Raw genomic sequence first — 14,898 nt, forward strand, 5'->3', positions numbered from 1 at the left:
ACGTGAACCAGACGGAAGGACATCTGCGGGAATCCTAGAAGGGGAGCAGTCATCCTGGTGCACAGGCAATGAGCCCGGGGGCACTGGGCTTGCTGCACCTGTGCTTGGAGGGGAGCAACCGGGAGGGTGCAGCCCCTGTTGGGGTGGGGTGCCACGGGGGCTGGGGGGGAGGGGAGGGGGATAGCAGGACCGGGGGGGAGGCGGGGGTCAACCGTGCGCGGGTCCTCCATGCAAAACCCTGGATCGTGTATACCTGTACTAGGGGCAATCATAGACCCTACCTGTCTGCCCCAGTGACCACACATAACTTCCACTTATCACGAAGGCCTCTGATCATGCGGTTTAAGGCTATTGCTAATAGGGAATTGGCAATCGTGGTTAAGTGGGCAGTTCACACAACCCAAGTGGATTCCCGTGGGTGTGCGGGCCATTTAGCATGTGGGAGTTATTGTCTAGCATCCCAATCACACCCTGATGCATGGACACTGTGCTTGAACACTGAGGGAGGCATGATGGCCATCAGCTCAACCTGAGTCCCACCACAGACGTAGCAGCCAACCTCCGAACACCTAGGGGATGGGCTCCAGCCCCGGACACGTGTCCACGGCCGGGGTTTGGTGATGTTCTGTTCGGATGTCTGGGGTACGGGGTGTGCGGTTTCGTGAGCAAGGACCCCCTCCCCTGCTGCGGCCGGCTGTGTGTGGGCAGGGTGTGCTGGGTGAGGGGGGGGGGCGGATGGGCAGGGAGCAGGACACATGTCTGGGGAGATGGGGTATGGGATTGATGGTTGGCCCCCACCGCAGACAAATGAGCCAAAGGTGTGAGGCTGGTTATGGTGAGGGTTTTTTAATTTGTCCGGCATAAGTGTAGATCACTGCCCTACTCTCCCGATGGTGCCGCCCACTCTCCCCACCCTTCCTCCCCCCCACCCTGCAAAGCCCCCACCCCAACCCCCCCCCATGCACACTCCCCTCCTTAGTCCCTACCTAACCCCCTCCCCCCCCCCCCCCCCCCCCCCCCCCCTGTGACCCTCAATGTGCATTGCCTTCCTTGCTCCATCATTACCTTTCGGTGTGTTACCTGGATACATGTCAGAGGTGGAGGCAGCCCGCTGCTTACTACGTCCTGTGGCCTACCACCCTCACCCCACCCACCCAACACCAACCACCCTCACCCCGCCCACCACCAACCACCCTCGCCCCACCCACCCAACACCAACCACCCTCACCCCGCCCACCCCTCCATTGCACATCCACCTGCGGCACAACGGGCCGGGCTCACACGGTCGCCGGTGGGCGCATGTCTATTGCAGGCCATGGAGGGTGATGACAACCTGCCCTGCGGTGAGCTCTGGGCTCTACATCGTTGGACACTATCTGACCCATGGCCACAGTACCACCCTCCACCTGGGCCGTCCCTGCATGCAGCCGCGACACTGCAGCGCACGGTCCCGTCCTCTGCCCGGGGGGATGGTGAGGGCGACTCGGGGGTGGGGGGGCACACTCACCTGAGGCCGATATTATATCACCCCTCACACACCCACTAGCGCTCACCTCACACCACACCCCCACATGCATCGGACAGAGCACAAACGCAGCTTCTGTAGGTGTGAAAGTGATTTTAATAACAAACAGTTCATACAAGTGCCCTAGCCCCAGAAGTAATCTGTGCCTTGCACCTGTGCCAACTTACTCGGTGTCTAATGTTTTGGCCTTACGGGCCCTCTGACTACGTCTAGGTGGTGCCCCAAATGGTGCAGCAGAACTGGAGATGGACTCCTGTGATTCCTGCCCTGTGACTGCCGTCGCGAATGGCGTCACGCCGCTACTAGCCCATTCTGGGCCAGAGAATTCGCAACATTTCGGGGGGCCCGACGCTGGAGTGATTCGTGCCGATTTTGGCGCCGGGTTCGGGAGAATCCCACCCATGGCGTTCCACGCCGCCATGGGGAATTAGTTGGATTGGCCATGTTAAATTTCCCCTCAATGTCCAAAGGTTAGGTGGGGATAGGGTGGGGGGTTTAGGCCTGGAGTGGGTGCTCTTTTGGAGGATCGGTGCAGACTTGATGAGTTGAATAGCCTCCTTCTGCACTGTAGGGATTCTATGTATTCTCTTCTATTCTAATTGCCTCACTGAGTAAGGCTGATGGAGCTGATTAGGCAGCTGGCTTCCCCATGTGACAGGCGAGGCACACCTGATGCATGTGAAGACTGCAATTTGCAGTCAGCTTCATCCTTTGAGATCACCCTCATTCCCCAGCTCACATGGGCTGCGGATTAAACAAACCTTCCAACTTGAACAAATACCCAACCAGACACCGGGCCCTGACAGCCCGGCCTCCATAACCAGTCGGAGAGCCCGGCCTCCATAACCAGTGGGCCTTGAGCTTCCAGACAGTCCATGCCCTTCGACTTCGCAGTGCTGCCTGTGAGGCCTGCGAGCGACCCCACCTCCGGAGATGCCCAGACTGAAACACTAACCCCCCCCCCCCCCCCACACACACACACCCCCCCCCCCCCAGTCCTGGGTTGAACCGATCTGGGTCCCCTGCGTCCTCTCCATTGACCCCTCCGTGACTGGCACCTTGGAAGGCAATGGCGACTTGAGTGCTAATTTCTGATGTCCCCTTTGGAGGTGAGGCGGTCCATTTATGTTTTTGTACCGCTCTTGTAAATCATTCCGGTGCGATCCTGCAGCGGAGAATAAGGAATTTTCAATGAATGGGGAAGTCCCGGAGGGAGAGCTCACCAACGATGTTGGAATGTATGAAAATAAGATTCCCGGCCTTCCACGGCTCTTCACTGCCAGTGACGGGCTGGGAAGAATCGGGAACCGTGATCTCGCCGGAGAGAACCGCGCTTTCCGCTTCTCGCCGAATTTTCCGCCCGCGCCTCTGTCCTTGCTGTCAGCTAAAACAGATTCGCCATCGGTGCCAGAGTTCTTGAAAATAATTGCCACGCCCATTTGGGCCTCTGAAGGTCTCCACTTCTCCTTTCAATGTCAGGTTGGCTTGGGCTCGGTACCTGCTGCTGATGCAGGCTCTCACAGCCCAGCTGGTACAGGTTAACTTGCCTCAGGAACTGAGACTGAATCCCATAGCTTTGGCCAAAAGCAAGTGACAGCTCTCCTCCGTTGGACGCTCACTGTTGAATTGATGCTCCAAGAGTTCCGAGGACTTCTCATTTGGAAGTTGAAAGAAGGCACTGGGGAAGTGAGCGTATTGCTGTCACCAGCTTTGTCATGGTCAGGAACAGGAGTGTGTCATTTACCCCTCAAGACACTCTGCTGTCTGGTGAAGTCCTGGCTAATCTGTAATATTCGCCATTGTCCCAAATCCCTTCAGTACCTTTAGTTCACAAAAATCTATCAACCTCAGGTTTAAAATAAACTTGCAACAACTGTCCTTTTTGGAAGATAGTTCCAAACTTCTAGCGCCTTTGCATGTAGAAGTACTTCATCCTCAAACTCCTGAAAATCCTGCCTCGAATTTCTCGTCTATGTCTCCCCGGTTCCGGACTCCACAACTGGAAGAAATTGTTTCCTCTAATCTACCCGATCGGTTACCCTTAATGTCAAAACTTCCACCATGTCACACCTTAAACTTCTGAATTTCAGAGAATACAACCGTGGTTTGTGTAATCTCTCCTTGTAAATTGACTCTTAGAATCCAGCCATCGGTCTCGAAAACCTGCATCGTATTCACTCTGAGTTCCGGCGGGTGGCACGGCGGCACAGTGGTTGGCACTGCTGCGTCACAGCGCCAGGGACAACCCCCCCCCCTCCGGGTTCAATTCTGGTCTCGGGTGACTGTCTGCGTTGAGTTTGAACACCCTTCCCGTGTCCCTTTACTCCGGGTGCTCCGCTTTCCTCCCACAGTCCAAACATGTGCAGGTTCGGTGGATTGGCCACGCTAAATTGCCCCTGGGTGGGGTTACGGGGATAGGGGGGGGGATTGGGCTTTTGTGGGCTGCTCGTTCAGAGGGTCGGTTCAGACTCGATGGGCCGAATGACCTCATTGCGCACTGTCGGGATTCCATGATTCTATGGTATCCTTGCTGAAGTGTGGTGTGCAGCACTATTTACGTGCCCCAGGGTGTGGTCAAGGTGTGGAATAACTGAAACGTAACTTCTACCCCTTTATATTCTAGTCCTCTCGATATAAAGCCCAACATTCCAACTGCCTTTTCGATTATCGTTTTATACCTGTCCATGATATTATAATTGCCGGTGTACAGGGATACCTAAGTCGCCACTGTTCCTCGCTTGTCACCATTTTGAAAGCACTTTTACATTCAAACTTACCAACTCCCAATCCAGTTGCCAAAGTTTCATCCAATCCAAGATATAAAATATCTTTATAATATTATGCGACAATCAACGGTATCTATCCTTCTTCGAATTGCCAAAGTCATTAATAAGTTCAGGCCCCATTGCAGATCTTTGTCGGTCATCATTAGTTGCATTCTACCAATTAGAATATTTGTCTATTATCCCTGCACTCTGTCACCTGCCACTCAACCACCTTTCTCACCAGATCAGCAATTTGCTTTCAATCCTGTAAGCCTCAGCTTTGGCAAATGATCTCTTCTGTAAGGCTGCAACAAATGCCTTCTGGAAGTCCATATAAAATAAAGTTGCCATAGACCCAGGTGACCACAGGCTGCTTTCCCCTTTGAGGGGGGGAGAGCTGACTGGTGGTGGTTTAACCTGAGGATCTCCACACCTCAGGCAAGGGGCAAGGTCGAGAAGGCGGGGCCTTCAGGAATAACATCAGCCGGTGCGGGAATTGCTGCTGGCCTCGCTCTGCGTCACAAACCAGGGGCGAAATTCTCCCCCAACGGCGCGATGTCCGCCGACTGGCGCCAAAAAAGGTGCCAATCAGACGGGCATCGCGCCGGCCCAAAGGTGCGGAATGCTCCGCATCTTTGAGGGCCGAGCCCCAACATTGAGGGGCTAGGCCGACGCCGGAGGGATTTCCGCCCCGCCAGCTGGCGGAAATGGCGTTTGTTGCCCCGCCAGCTGGCGCGGAAATGGGGCGCATGCGCGGGAGGGTCAGCGGCCGCTGACAGTTTCCCGCGCATGTGCAGTGGGGAGAGTCATTTCCGCCTCCGCCATGGTGGAGGCCGTGGCGGAGGCGGAAGGGAAAGAGTGCCCCCACGGCACAGGCCCGTCCGCGGATCGGTGGGCCCCGATCGCGGGCCATGCCACCGTGGGGGCACCCCACGGGGTCAGATCACCCCGCGCCCCCCCCCAGGACCCCGGAGCCTGCCCACGCTGCCTGGTCCCGCCGGTAAATACCAGCTTTGATTTACGCCGGCGGGACAGGCAATTTCTGGGCGGGACTTCGGCCCATCCGGGCCGGAAAATTGAGCGGGGGGTCCCGCCAACCGGCGCGGCCCGATTCCCGCCCCCGCCCAATCTCCGGTACCGTTGACTTCGGCGGGGGCGGGGGCGGGATTCACGGTGGCCAACGGCCATTCTCCGACCCGGCGGGGGGTTGGAGAATGACGCCCCAGCTGTCCATCCAACTGAGTTAAACCAGCCCCGGTTCGTCAGGTGTTACCCTTCACAAATCCCAATGGGCACACTCTGACCAGCTGCAAGATCGTAGGCTTGATTCTCCATCCAGCGGCATTCTTCGTTTCGCCGGCAGCACGGTCACGCCCGCGGATTTACCAATGGCGTGGGGGTGCCCACAATGGGAAACCCCATTAGCCGGCTGCTGGGACAGAGAATCCCGCCCCATCAGTTTCAGCCAAACACCTGACATAACTGTTGGGTGAAATGTGCCGAAGTGGTACACAGAGAATGCTGCGCCTCCATTTTTTTTTCCCACAGGTATAAAACGTCAATGAGAAACAGCAATATGTTGTCCCCGAACAAACGTTAGACAAATGCCCACAGTGAATGATCTTCTTTTGTGCCTCTTGGATACCTTGAGAACATCCCAGCGACATTTCAAAGGTTCCTGCTGATTAATGGTCTTGAGGTTATGGGCCGGAATTCTCCAACCTGGCGCCAGGTTGGAGAATCCCGTGGGGACGCGACAATCGCCAGTCAGGGGCCGTTGACAGCGGTTCCTCCGGCAATTCTCCGGGCCCTGATGGGCCGAGTGGCCGCCGAGTTTGGCCAAGTCCCGCCGGCGTGGATTACTCAGCTCCCACACGGCGGAACCTGGAAGGTGAGTGTGCGGGGGCCGTCCTGGAGGGGGGGGCGGGGGGGATCCGACCCCGGGGGCGGGGGGGGCGGGCTCCCACGTTGGCCTGGACCGTGATCGGGGCCTACCGATCGGCGGACGGGCTGGTTCGTGGGGCCTACTTTACTCCACGCCGGGCCCCTGTAGGGCTCCGCCATATTGCCTGGGGGCCGGCGCGGAGAAGGGAACCCCCCGCGCATGCATGAGAATACGACGGCCCATGCGCGGACTCGCTCGGGCCGTTCCGCGCCGGCTGGAGCTGCGGGAACCACTCCAGCGCCAACCTAGCCCCCTAGAAAGGGGAAAATTCCTCAGTTTTGGGGGCCATTGGCGCCGGTGTCGTTGGCGCCGGTGTCGTTGGCGCCGGTTTTCACGCCGGTGTGGGGACATAGCCCCATTATGAGAGAATTCCGCCCATGATGTCTGCAGCAATACTGAGCATGTTTCTTGTCTGAGAGCAGCTGATCCCTTCTTTTACTTTCTGTCTCTCCTTTGGTGCCAATCCAGTTTGTAATTTACAATTGCACTTATGTTGCAACATTCAACAGTATCCTCCGACGACGAACCGGTGATGCTTTCCTTCAATGTGATTACTGTCAGTGAAGGGTGAGATCAAAAAGATTTGTGCTGGGACGTGAAACATTTTGACTTGGAAGTAGCATTTTACGGGCCATGATGTGTGGCCCACAGCAGCATTAACAGCAGCACACCTCCACCTCCTCCAAAAACCAACAGCAATAGTTTAAAAGCATTGTGACAGACCATTCTGTTGGTAACCAATTATTGTGGGCAAGAGGACAGCAAGTCAGATCTACAGCAAATGTGACCAAATTGTTATTGACTCCCTGACGGAAGGTTTACTGCCCTGCACCAGACTGTTCGTGGCTGATATGGAAGAATCTGTGAAATGAAAACATAAATTTGAGCGGGAAGGGGATTAAGGCACCTTGGAACAGCTGCTGTATTGCAATGGCATGGATAGGAAAATAATTTGAACCATTTTTCCAGTAAGCCTCTTCACCAGCTGTGGTAGTCACCACTGTTGTATTATATTGTATGTACTGCACTGCATATGAGGGGTATTACGGTAAGGCCCCTGTACTACAGGTACGGGAGTAGATCCCTGCCTGTTGGCTCCGCCCAGTAGGCGGAGTATAAATGTGTGGGCTCTCCGAGCTGCAGCCATTTCGGCAGCAGCTGTAGGAGGCCACACATCTCTGTGTAATAAAGCCTCGATTGCTCTCTACTCTCGTCTCGTCGTAATTGATAGTGCATCAATTTATTACGCAGAGATTTTACAAAGCTGGATCTCCGCCTCAAGCCGGATCGCCTACAGCTGCATCCTCAAACAGACAGCGCCGAAGAGGACTTCGCACATTGGCTCGCTTGCTTTGAAGCATACATCGGATCTGCGACAGACCCAATCCCAGAAGCACAGAAGCTCCAGATTCTGTACACGCGGCTGAGCTCCGATGTCTTTCCCCTCATCCAGGACACGCCTACCTACGCAGAGGCCATGGCGCTAGTGAAGGAGAACTACGCTCAGCAGACCAAAAGATCTATGCCAGGCACCTCCTGTCCACACGGCACCAACTTTTTTCAAAGAAACTCAGATTTATTATTGGTGACAAATAGTCCCAAAAGATGTGCTTGCCAGGTGAATTGGACATTCTGAATTCTCGCTCCGTGTACCCGAACAGGCGCCGGAGTGTGGCGACCAGGGGATTTTCACAGTAACTTCATTGCAATGTTAATGTCAGCCGACTTGTGATACTAATAAAGATTATTATTATTGTTTCACAAAAATGTGGGCAACACAGCGGCTAATCTGTGCTCAGAAATGTCAATGAAATTTGGCTTTAATGTCGTGGGCTGAGGGATAAAACATTAGATTGAGGAGAATTCACGCGCTCCTCTTCAAAGTTGTGCCGTGCGATTTCACCCAACGGAGCGGGAAGAGGGATCCTCACAGAAGGAAGGCGCCTCCGGCACTCAGTGAATTGGAGTGTCAGCCTGGATCATGCGCTTACGTCCTGGAGTGGGATTGGAACTCACAAACCACTGATTCAGACGCGGGGGTGCTGCCGTTGAGCCGAGGCGAGACAGATGTCAGCCCTCAGTCGCTGGGCTGGCGTTTGTGCAACGCACCTTCAGCAACCTGTCCTCGGCATGAGAATTGGCTTAAATGCAAGGAAACAAAATCAAACAATTTCACAGTGGTTACATCTTAAAAAGACAGAGATGTTACGGAACACTATCAGGGGAATAATAAGGTTCACAGACGTCTGATATCGAGAAGGAGCCTCAGTGTCCTCAGTTATAAAATTCTCGTCACCTTATCACCTGCGGTCTTTTCCAATTCCTGTTTAGCTGCCAACAGTTTGTGTTCCAGATCGGTCAGTTGTTGGGCCTGGGGAGAGAAAGATACAATAAACTGTGGTGTGCAACAGCAGAATGACATAATCACGTATTCAAAATCTGCTTCAACGCGACAGAGGCTAACTGCATAATCTCGCCAAATGGTTAAAAGGTCATCGCTTGATTAATAAACATTGCTTGCTAGTAACAGGCTGATCATAATGCCCCATGCACTGGGGTGAACACGGGTCTAGGTTCAGAAGATGCCACCATAACTTCAGATGAGGAAGTCCATTTTAGGCTTGTACATCCGGAATGACCGTGCAGCTCGACTGCAGAAAGCAGCTCACCAATAGCCTTTGTCAGAGCAGTGGGCGGGATTCTCCGCCGACATGATTCTCCGTTTTGCCGGTGTCCCGGGGGTTTCCCGACGGCGTGGGGCTGCCCCACAATGGGAAACCCCATTGAGCGGCCGGTGTTACGGAGACTCCCGCCGGCCGGTCGGGGCAGAAATGTGGCGCGGTGGGGAATCCCGGCCATGACCTTCACAATGGAGGCCAACAGCCAGATGAGACGACACTGAGGTTTTCAACAGTGGTCAGCTTTCCCTCATGCCCAGGGCATTACAGAGTTCTGATGAAAGGTCATCAACCTGAAACTCTCTCCATACATGCTGTTTTATTCCTTATTACGGAATACAGTTATCTAGCTACTATGAGGCCTTGTGGCGCAGTCCTGCCTCAAGATCAGATGCCTCAGGTTCAAGACCAACCCTAGGACGTTGTGGCCAAGGAAGATGCTTTCATATTTTGGCCAACCTGCGAATCCTTCAATGCACAGCGACGGCAGGGGGAGCTATTCCGATGGAAAGAACGTTGGAGCCTCCACCATCACTATCCGCAGCTCCAAGATACAACAGGCAGGTAAAGAGTCCATGTCACCATAGCAACTCAGACTACTTGTATGAACTATAACAGCTCACCAGCCTGTAACTACCAGCCACCATAGGAAAAGCAGCAGCTCCTGCGAACTGGAAGTACTTTAATAGATGCATTACTGATTTAAATAGATCTCTTGCTAATTAACTCGTAGTTGCGCTTTCAAAGTGGGTGATTGCGAGGCTGGTCAGTGAGAAACCATTGCTGGTGAGATTGTCAAGTCCTGGGTTGTAAAGTGTGATGCACGATCAATGACCACTAAAGCGAGGTTGTAGTCTAACTGAAGGCTTTAATAAGCTAGATGTTTCCCCCAGCAGCTCAGGTACAGAATCGGGGCTGCTGGGACGACACGGGCTCTTATACCCCGCCTTGCAGGGCGGAGCTACCGTACAGCTTGACCAATAGGATACATACAATATCTACCAATGGTGTTCCAGCATTACCAGGTACCGTAATACCTCTACACAGACTACCACATTCACCCTCTGTTAAAAAAAGAGTCCAGTGGGGGTGGTGGGTTGACATTATAGCATGGTAAGGTGGTAGAAATTATAGTTATGGAGGTACCGTAATACCTTTGTAACTATTTACAATTCTATTTACTATTTACAATTTATGATTCTCAATTAAGTATACACTTTAAAATGAAGCAATCAGTCGATCGGGGGCCCTGGTCGTCCTCTGTGATCGTCGAAGCTTCGGTGGAGGCTCGAGCGTCTGTGACTCCGGGAGCGTGGCCTCGATCTCTGTGGCAGCTTCAACACCCCTAGACGGCACTGGTGGGGAAAATGGTCGACCTGGGAAGGGAGCGTCTGCGGGGTACGTCGGTGGGTCGGGGGGCCTAGACGGGGCCGGCGGAAGGACCGACCCTCCTGTAAAGTGCACTGGTGGGAGGGAGGGTGGGACTGGTGGCTGGGGTGTGCGGGGGTTCCGGCGGGCGCCAGGTCTCATAGGGAGACCGTATATTGTCGGCCGTCGGGGTACGCCACGTAGGCATACTGGGGGTTAGCGTGGAGAAGATGGACCCTCTCGACCAACGGGTCCGACTTGTGCGCTCGCACGTGTTTTCGGAGCAGGATGGGTCCAGGAGCTGCAAGGCAGGTCAGGAGTGAGGTCCCAGAGGAGGACTTCCTGGGTAAGACAAGGAGACGTTCGTGAGGTGTTTGGTTGGTTGTGGTACAAAGCAGTGACTGGATGGAGTGGAGGGCATCCGGGAGGACTTCCTGCCAGCGGGAGACTGGGAGATTCCTGGACCGTAGGGCCAGTAGGACGGTCTTCCAGACCGTTCCGTTCTTCCTCTCCCTGTCCGTTACCCCGGGGGTTGTAACTGGTCGTCCTGCTCGAGGCAATGCCCTTGCTGAGCAGGAATTGATGCAGTTCATCGCTCATAAAGGAGGACCCCCTATCACTATGTATGTAAGCGGGAACCCGAACAGTGCAAAGATGCTATGGAGGGCCTTGATGATGGCGGTTGCGGTCATGTCGGGGCAGGGGATGGCGAATGGGAACCGGGAGTACTCGTCAATCACATTCAGGAAGTACGTGTTGACGTCAGTGGCGGGGAGGGGGCCTTTGAAGTCCATGCTGAGGCGTTCAAAAGGATGGGAAGGCTTTATCAGGTGCGCTCTCTCTGGCCGGTAGAAGTGCGGTTTGCACTCCGTGCAGATTTGGCAGTCCCTGGTGGCTGTCCTGACCTCCTCGATGGAGTAGGGCAGGTTGCGGGTCTTGATAAAGTGGAAAAAGCGAGTGACCCCCGGGTGGCAGAGGTCCTCGTGGAGGGCTCGGAGGCGGTCCACTTGTGCGGTGGCACATGTGTTGCGGGACAGGGCATCAGAAGGCTCGTTTAGCTTCCCGGGATGATACAAGATCTCGTAGTTATAGGTGGAGAGTTCGATCCTCCACCACAAGACCTTATTGTTTTTTATCTTGCCCCGCTGTGCATTATCGAACATGAAAGCAACCGACCGTTGGTCAGTGAGGAGAGTGAATCTCCTGCCGGCCAGGTAATGCCTCCAATGTCTCACAGCTTCTACTATGGCCTGGCCCTCCTTTTTGACTGAGGAGTGGCGGATTTCGGAAGCATGGGGGGCACGAGAGAAGAAGGCCACGAGTCTGCCTGCTTGGTTGATGGTGGCCGCCAGAGCTATGTCAGACGCGTCGCTCTCGACCTGGAAGGGGAGGGACTCGTCGATGGCGTGCATCGTGGCCTTTGCAATGTCTGCTTTGATGCGCCTGAAGGCCTGACGGGCCTCTATCGACAGAGGAAAAGCTGTGGATTGGATCAGGGGACGGGCCTTGTCCGCATAGTTGGGGACCCACTGGGCGTAGAAAGAGAAAAACCCTAGGCACGCTTCAGGGCCTTGGAGCAGTGAGGGAGGGGGAACTCCATAAGAGGGCGCATGCGCTCAGGGTCGGGGCCGATCACTCCATTTCGCACTACATAACCGAGGATGGCTAGGCGGTCGGTGCTAAACATGCATTTATCCGTGTTGTATGTAAGGTTAAGGATCTTTGCGGTTTGGAGGAATTTTCGGAGGTTGGTGTCGTGGTCCTGCTGGTCATGGCCGCAGATGGTGACATTATTGAGATACGGGAACGTTGCCCGTAACCCGTACCAATCAACCATTCGGTCCATCTCGCGCTGGAAGACCGAGACCCCGTTGGTGACACCGAAGGGAACCCTTAAGAAGTGATAGAGCCGCCCATCTGCCTCGAAGGCAGTGTATTTGCGGTCACTAGTGCGGATGGGGAGCTGGTGGTAGATGGACTTAAGATCCACCGTGGAGAAGACCTTGTAATGCGTGATCCTGTTTACCAGGTCGGATATGCGGGGGAGAGGGTACGCGTCCAGCTGCGTAAACCTGTTGATGGTCTGACTGTAGTCGATGACCATCCTATGCTTCTCCCCGGCCTTTACCACCACTACTTGAGCTCTCCAGGGACTGTTGCTAACTTCAATGACTCCTTCCCTCAGTAGCCTTTGGACCTCTGACCTAATAAAGATCCGATCCTGGGCACTGTACTGTCTGCTCCTGGTGGTGACGGGTTTGCAATCCGGGGTGAGGTTCGCAAACAGGGAAGGCTGATCGACCTTGAGTGTCGCGAGGTTGCAGACAGTGAGGGGGGTATCGGGTCGCCGAATTTGAAAGTTAGACTTTGGAGATTACACTGGAAGTCTAAACCTAGGAGTGTGGCAGCGCAGAGCTGGGGAAGGACGTAGAGCCGGTAATTTTTAAACTCCCTTCCCTGGACTGTGAGGTTTGCTACACAAAATCCCTTTATCTCTACTCAGTGGGAACCGGAGGCCAGAGAGATTTTTTGATTCATGGGGTGGACGAGGAGAGAACAGCGCCTTACCGTGTCGGTGTGTATGAAGCTCTCCGTGCTCCCAGAGTCGATTAAGCAGGACGTCTCGTGCCTGTTGATTAGTACTGTTGTTGTAGCAGTTGAGAGTGTTCGAGGCCGGGACTGATCCAGGGTCACCGAGGCTAATCTCAGCAGTTGAGAGTTCTCTTCGGGCGGTGTGCGGTCAGCCGAGCTGGGGTCCTGGGAGTCTATCCAAGATGGCGGCTCCCACTGGTCACACATAGCTGGGGGTGCACAAAATGGCAGCGCCCACCCATCGAACGTGGCGTCCGTGGGACAAGATGGCGGCGCCCGGGGGCTGCATGTGGCCCTCGAGTAGGAAGATGGCGGTGCCCGCTGTCCGCACGGGGACCGTGGAGAGGTTTGTGGTGGCGGTCCGCATTCGCCGCCGGAGACCACGGCGACCGCACAGGCCTGGCATACCACCACAAAGTGGCCATTTTTACCGCATCCCTGCCGGGGGTGCTTGGCGTGCCCACAAAAGTAGCAGAAGGGCCCCCCAGGGTTGCCAGGCCGACTTGCAGCACAAGCATGTGGGGGGATGGGGGATGTCTCGGGGTCGGCTGCAGAGGGGTTCCACACTGCCCAGGGGGCTGCCGCGCGGTCGGGAACGTAAGTGCGGGCATTTCTGGAGGCCACATCCAGGGAGCCTGCAAGGGCCCGTGCCTCCTTGAGGCCTAGGGTGTCCTTTTCCAGCAATCGCTGGTGGATTTGGGAGGACAGCATACCTGCTACGAAAGCGTCCCGGATCAAGAGTTCTGTGTGGTCCCTCGCCGAAACTTGCGGGCAGGTGCAGTTTCTCCCCAACACCAGGAGCACACAGTAGAATTCTTCCAGCGATTCTCCAGGGATTTGTCGCCTCGTTGCCAGCAGATATCGGGTGTAGACCTGGTGTACCGGGCGAATATAATGTCCTTTTAGCAGCTCTATTGCTGCATCAAAGTCTTCCGCGTCCTCAATGAGGGTGTAAATTTCCGGGCTCACCCTCGAGTGCAGGACTGGCATTTTCTGTTCTCCCTTGGATGTGTTTTCGGCCGTCCCAAGATATCCTTTAAAACACGCCAGCCAGTGCTTGAAGATTGCCGCTGAGTTCGCTGCATGGGGGCTGAGTTGCAGACATTCCGGCTTAATTCGGAGCTCCGTCCTTTTAAATCTAGCTTATTAAATTGATGCACGATCAATGACCACTAAAGCAAGGTTGTAGTCCAACGGAAGGCTTTAATAAGCTAGATGTTTCCCCCAGCAGCTCACGTACAGAATGAAGGCTGCTGGGGCGGCACGGGCTCTTATACCCTGCTGAGCAGTGCGGAGCTACCATACAGCTTGACCAATAGGAAACATACAATATCTACCAATGGTGTTCCAGCATTACCAGGTATCGTAATACCTATACACAGACTACCACACAGTGGTAATCGCAGGAAAACTATCTGTGTTTGCCTCATTGCTCCTCGGAAACTGATAACAGCTTCTGAACTCTGTATGCGTGCAGTCAAATATAGAAATCCAGGAATTCCTGTTAGTGATGCTATTGGGGTCTTCAGACGCTATTGTGGTCTTCATAGGGAGCTCTATTGAAGTCCCCTCAAACTTCAATCAATTAGAAATGACTGAACAATAAGAACTTTTCCTTTTACACGATTCATCTTACTGTAAAAACTCTTGGACAAGTTACACCTTACTGAATGAAGCGTAACTGGCTGTTTATGATGGTGGGGGCAGCATGGTAGCACAGTGGTTAGCACTGTTGCTTCATGTCTCCAGGGTCCCAGGTTCGATTCACGGCTTGGGTCACTGTCTGTGCGGAGTCTGCACGTTCTCCCCGTGTCTGCATGGGTTTCCTCCGGGTGCTCCGGTTTCCTCCTACAAGTCACGAAAGACGTGCTTGTTAGGTGGATTGGACATTCTGAATTCTTCCTCCGTGTACCCGAACAGGCGCCGGAATGTGGCGACGAGGGGATTTTCACAGTAACTTCATTGTAATGTTATGACAATAAAGGTTAATATTATTATAATTACTGATCAGAAACCTCCTGGCCC

At 54.4% G+C, this 14,898-nt stretch overlaps 1 protein-coding gene across 7 annotated transcripts in view; it reads right to left on the reverse strand.

The window, feature by feature from the left end:
* Positions 1 to 14,898, reverse strand: part of LOC140384715 (leucine zipper protein 2-like) — a 440,867-nt gene that overhangs the window by 119,992 nt on the left and 305,977 nt on the right. For all 7 annotated transcript variants that reach the window (XM_072466669.1, XM_072466665.1, XM_072466667.1 and 4 more), the window contains one exon: positions 8,532 to 8,606. In XM_072466669.1, coding sequence (XP_072322770.1) covers positions 8,532 to 8,606 — 75 coding nt within the window. The remainder of the gene's footprint in view (positions 1 to 8,531; positions 8,607 to 14,898) is intronic.

The sequence above is a fragment of the Scyliorhinus torazame genome, chromosome 10, assembly GCF_047496885.1.
Source record: "Scyliorhinus torazame isolate Kashiwa2021f chromosome 10, sScyTor2.1, whole genome shotgun sequence".
Taxonomy (NCBI): Eukaryota; Metazoa; Chordata; class Chondrichthyes; order Carcharhiniformes; family Scyliorhinidae; genus Scyliorhinus; species Scyliorhinus torazame.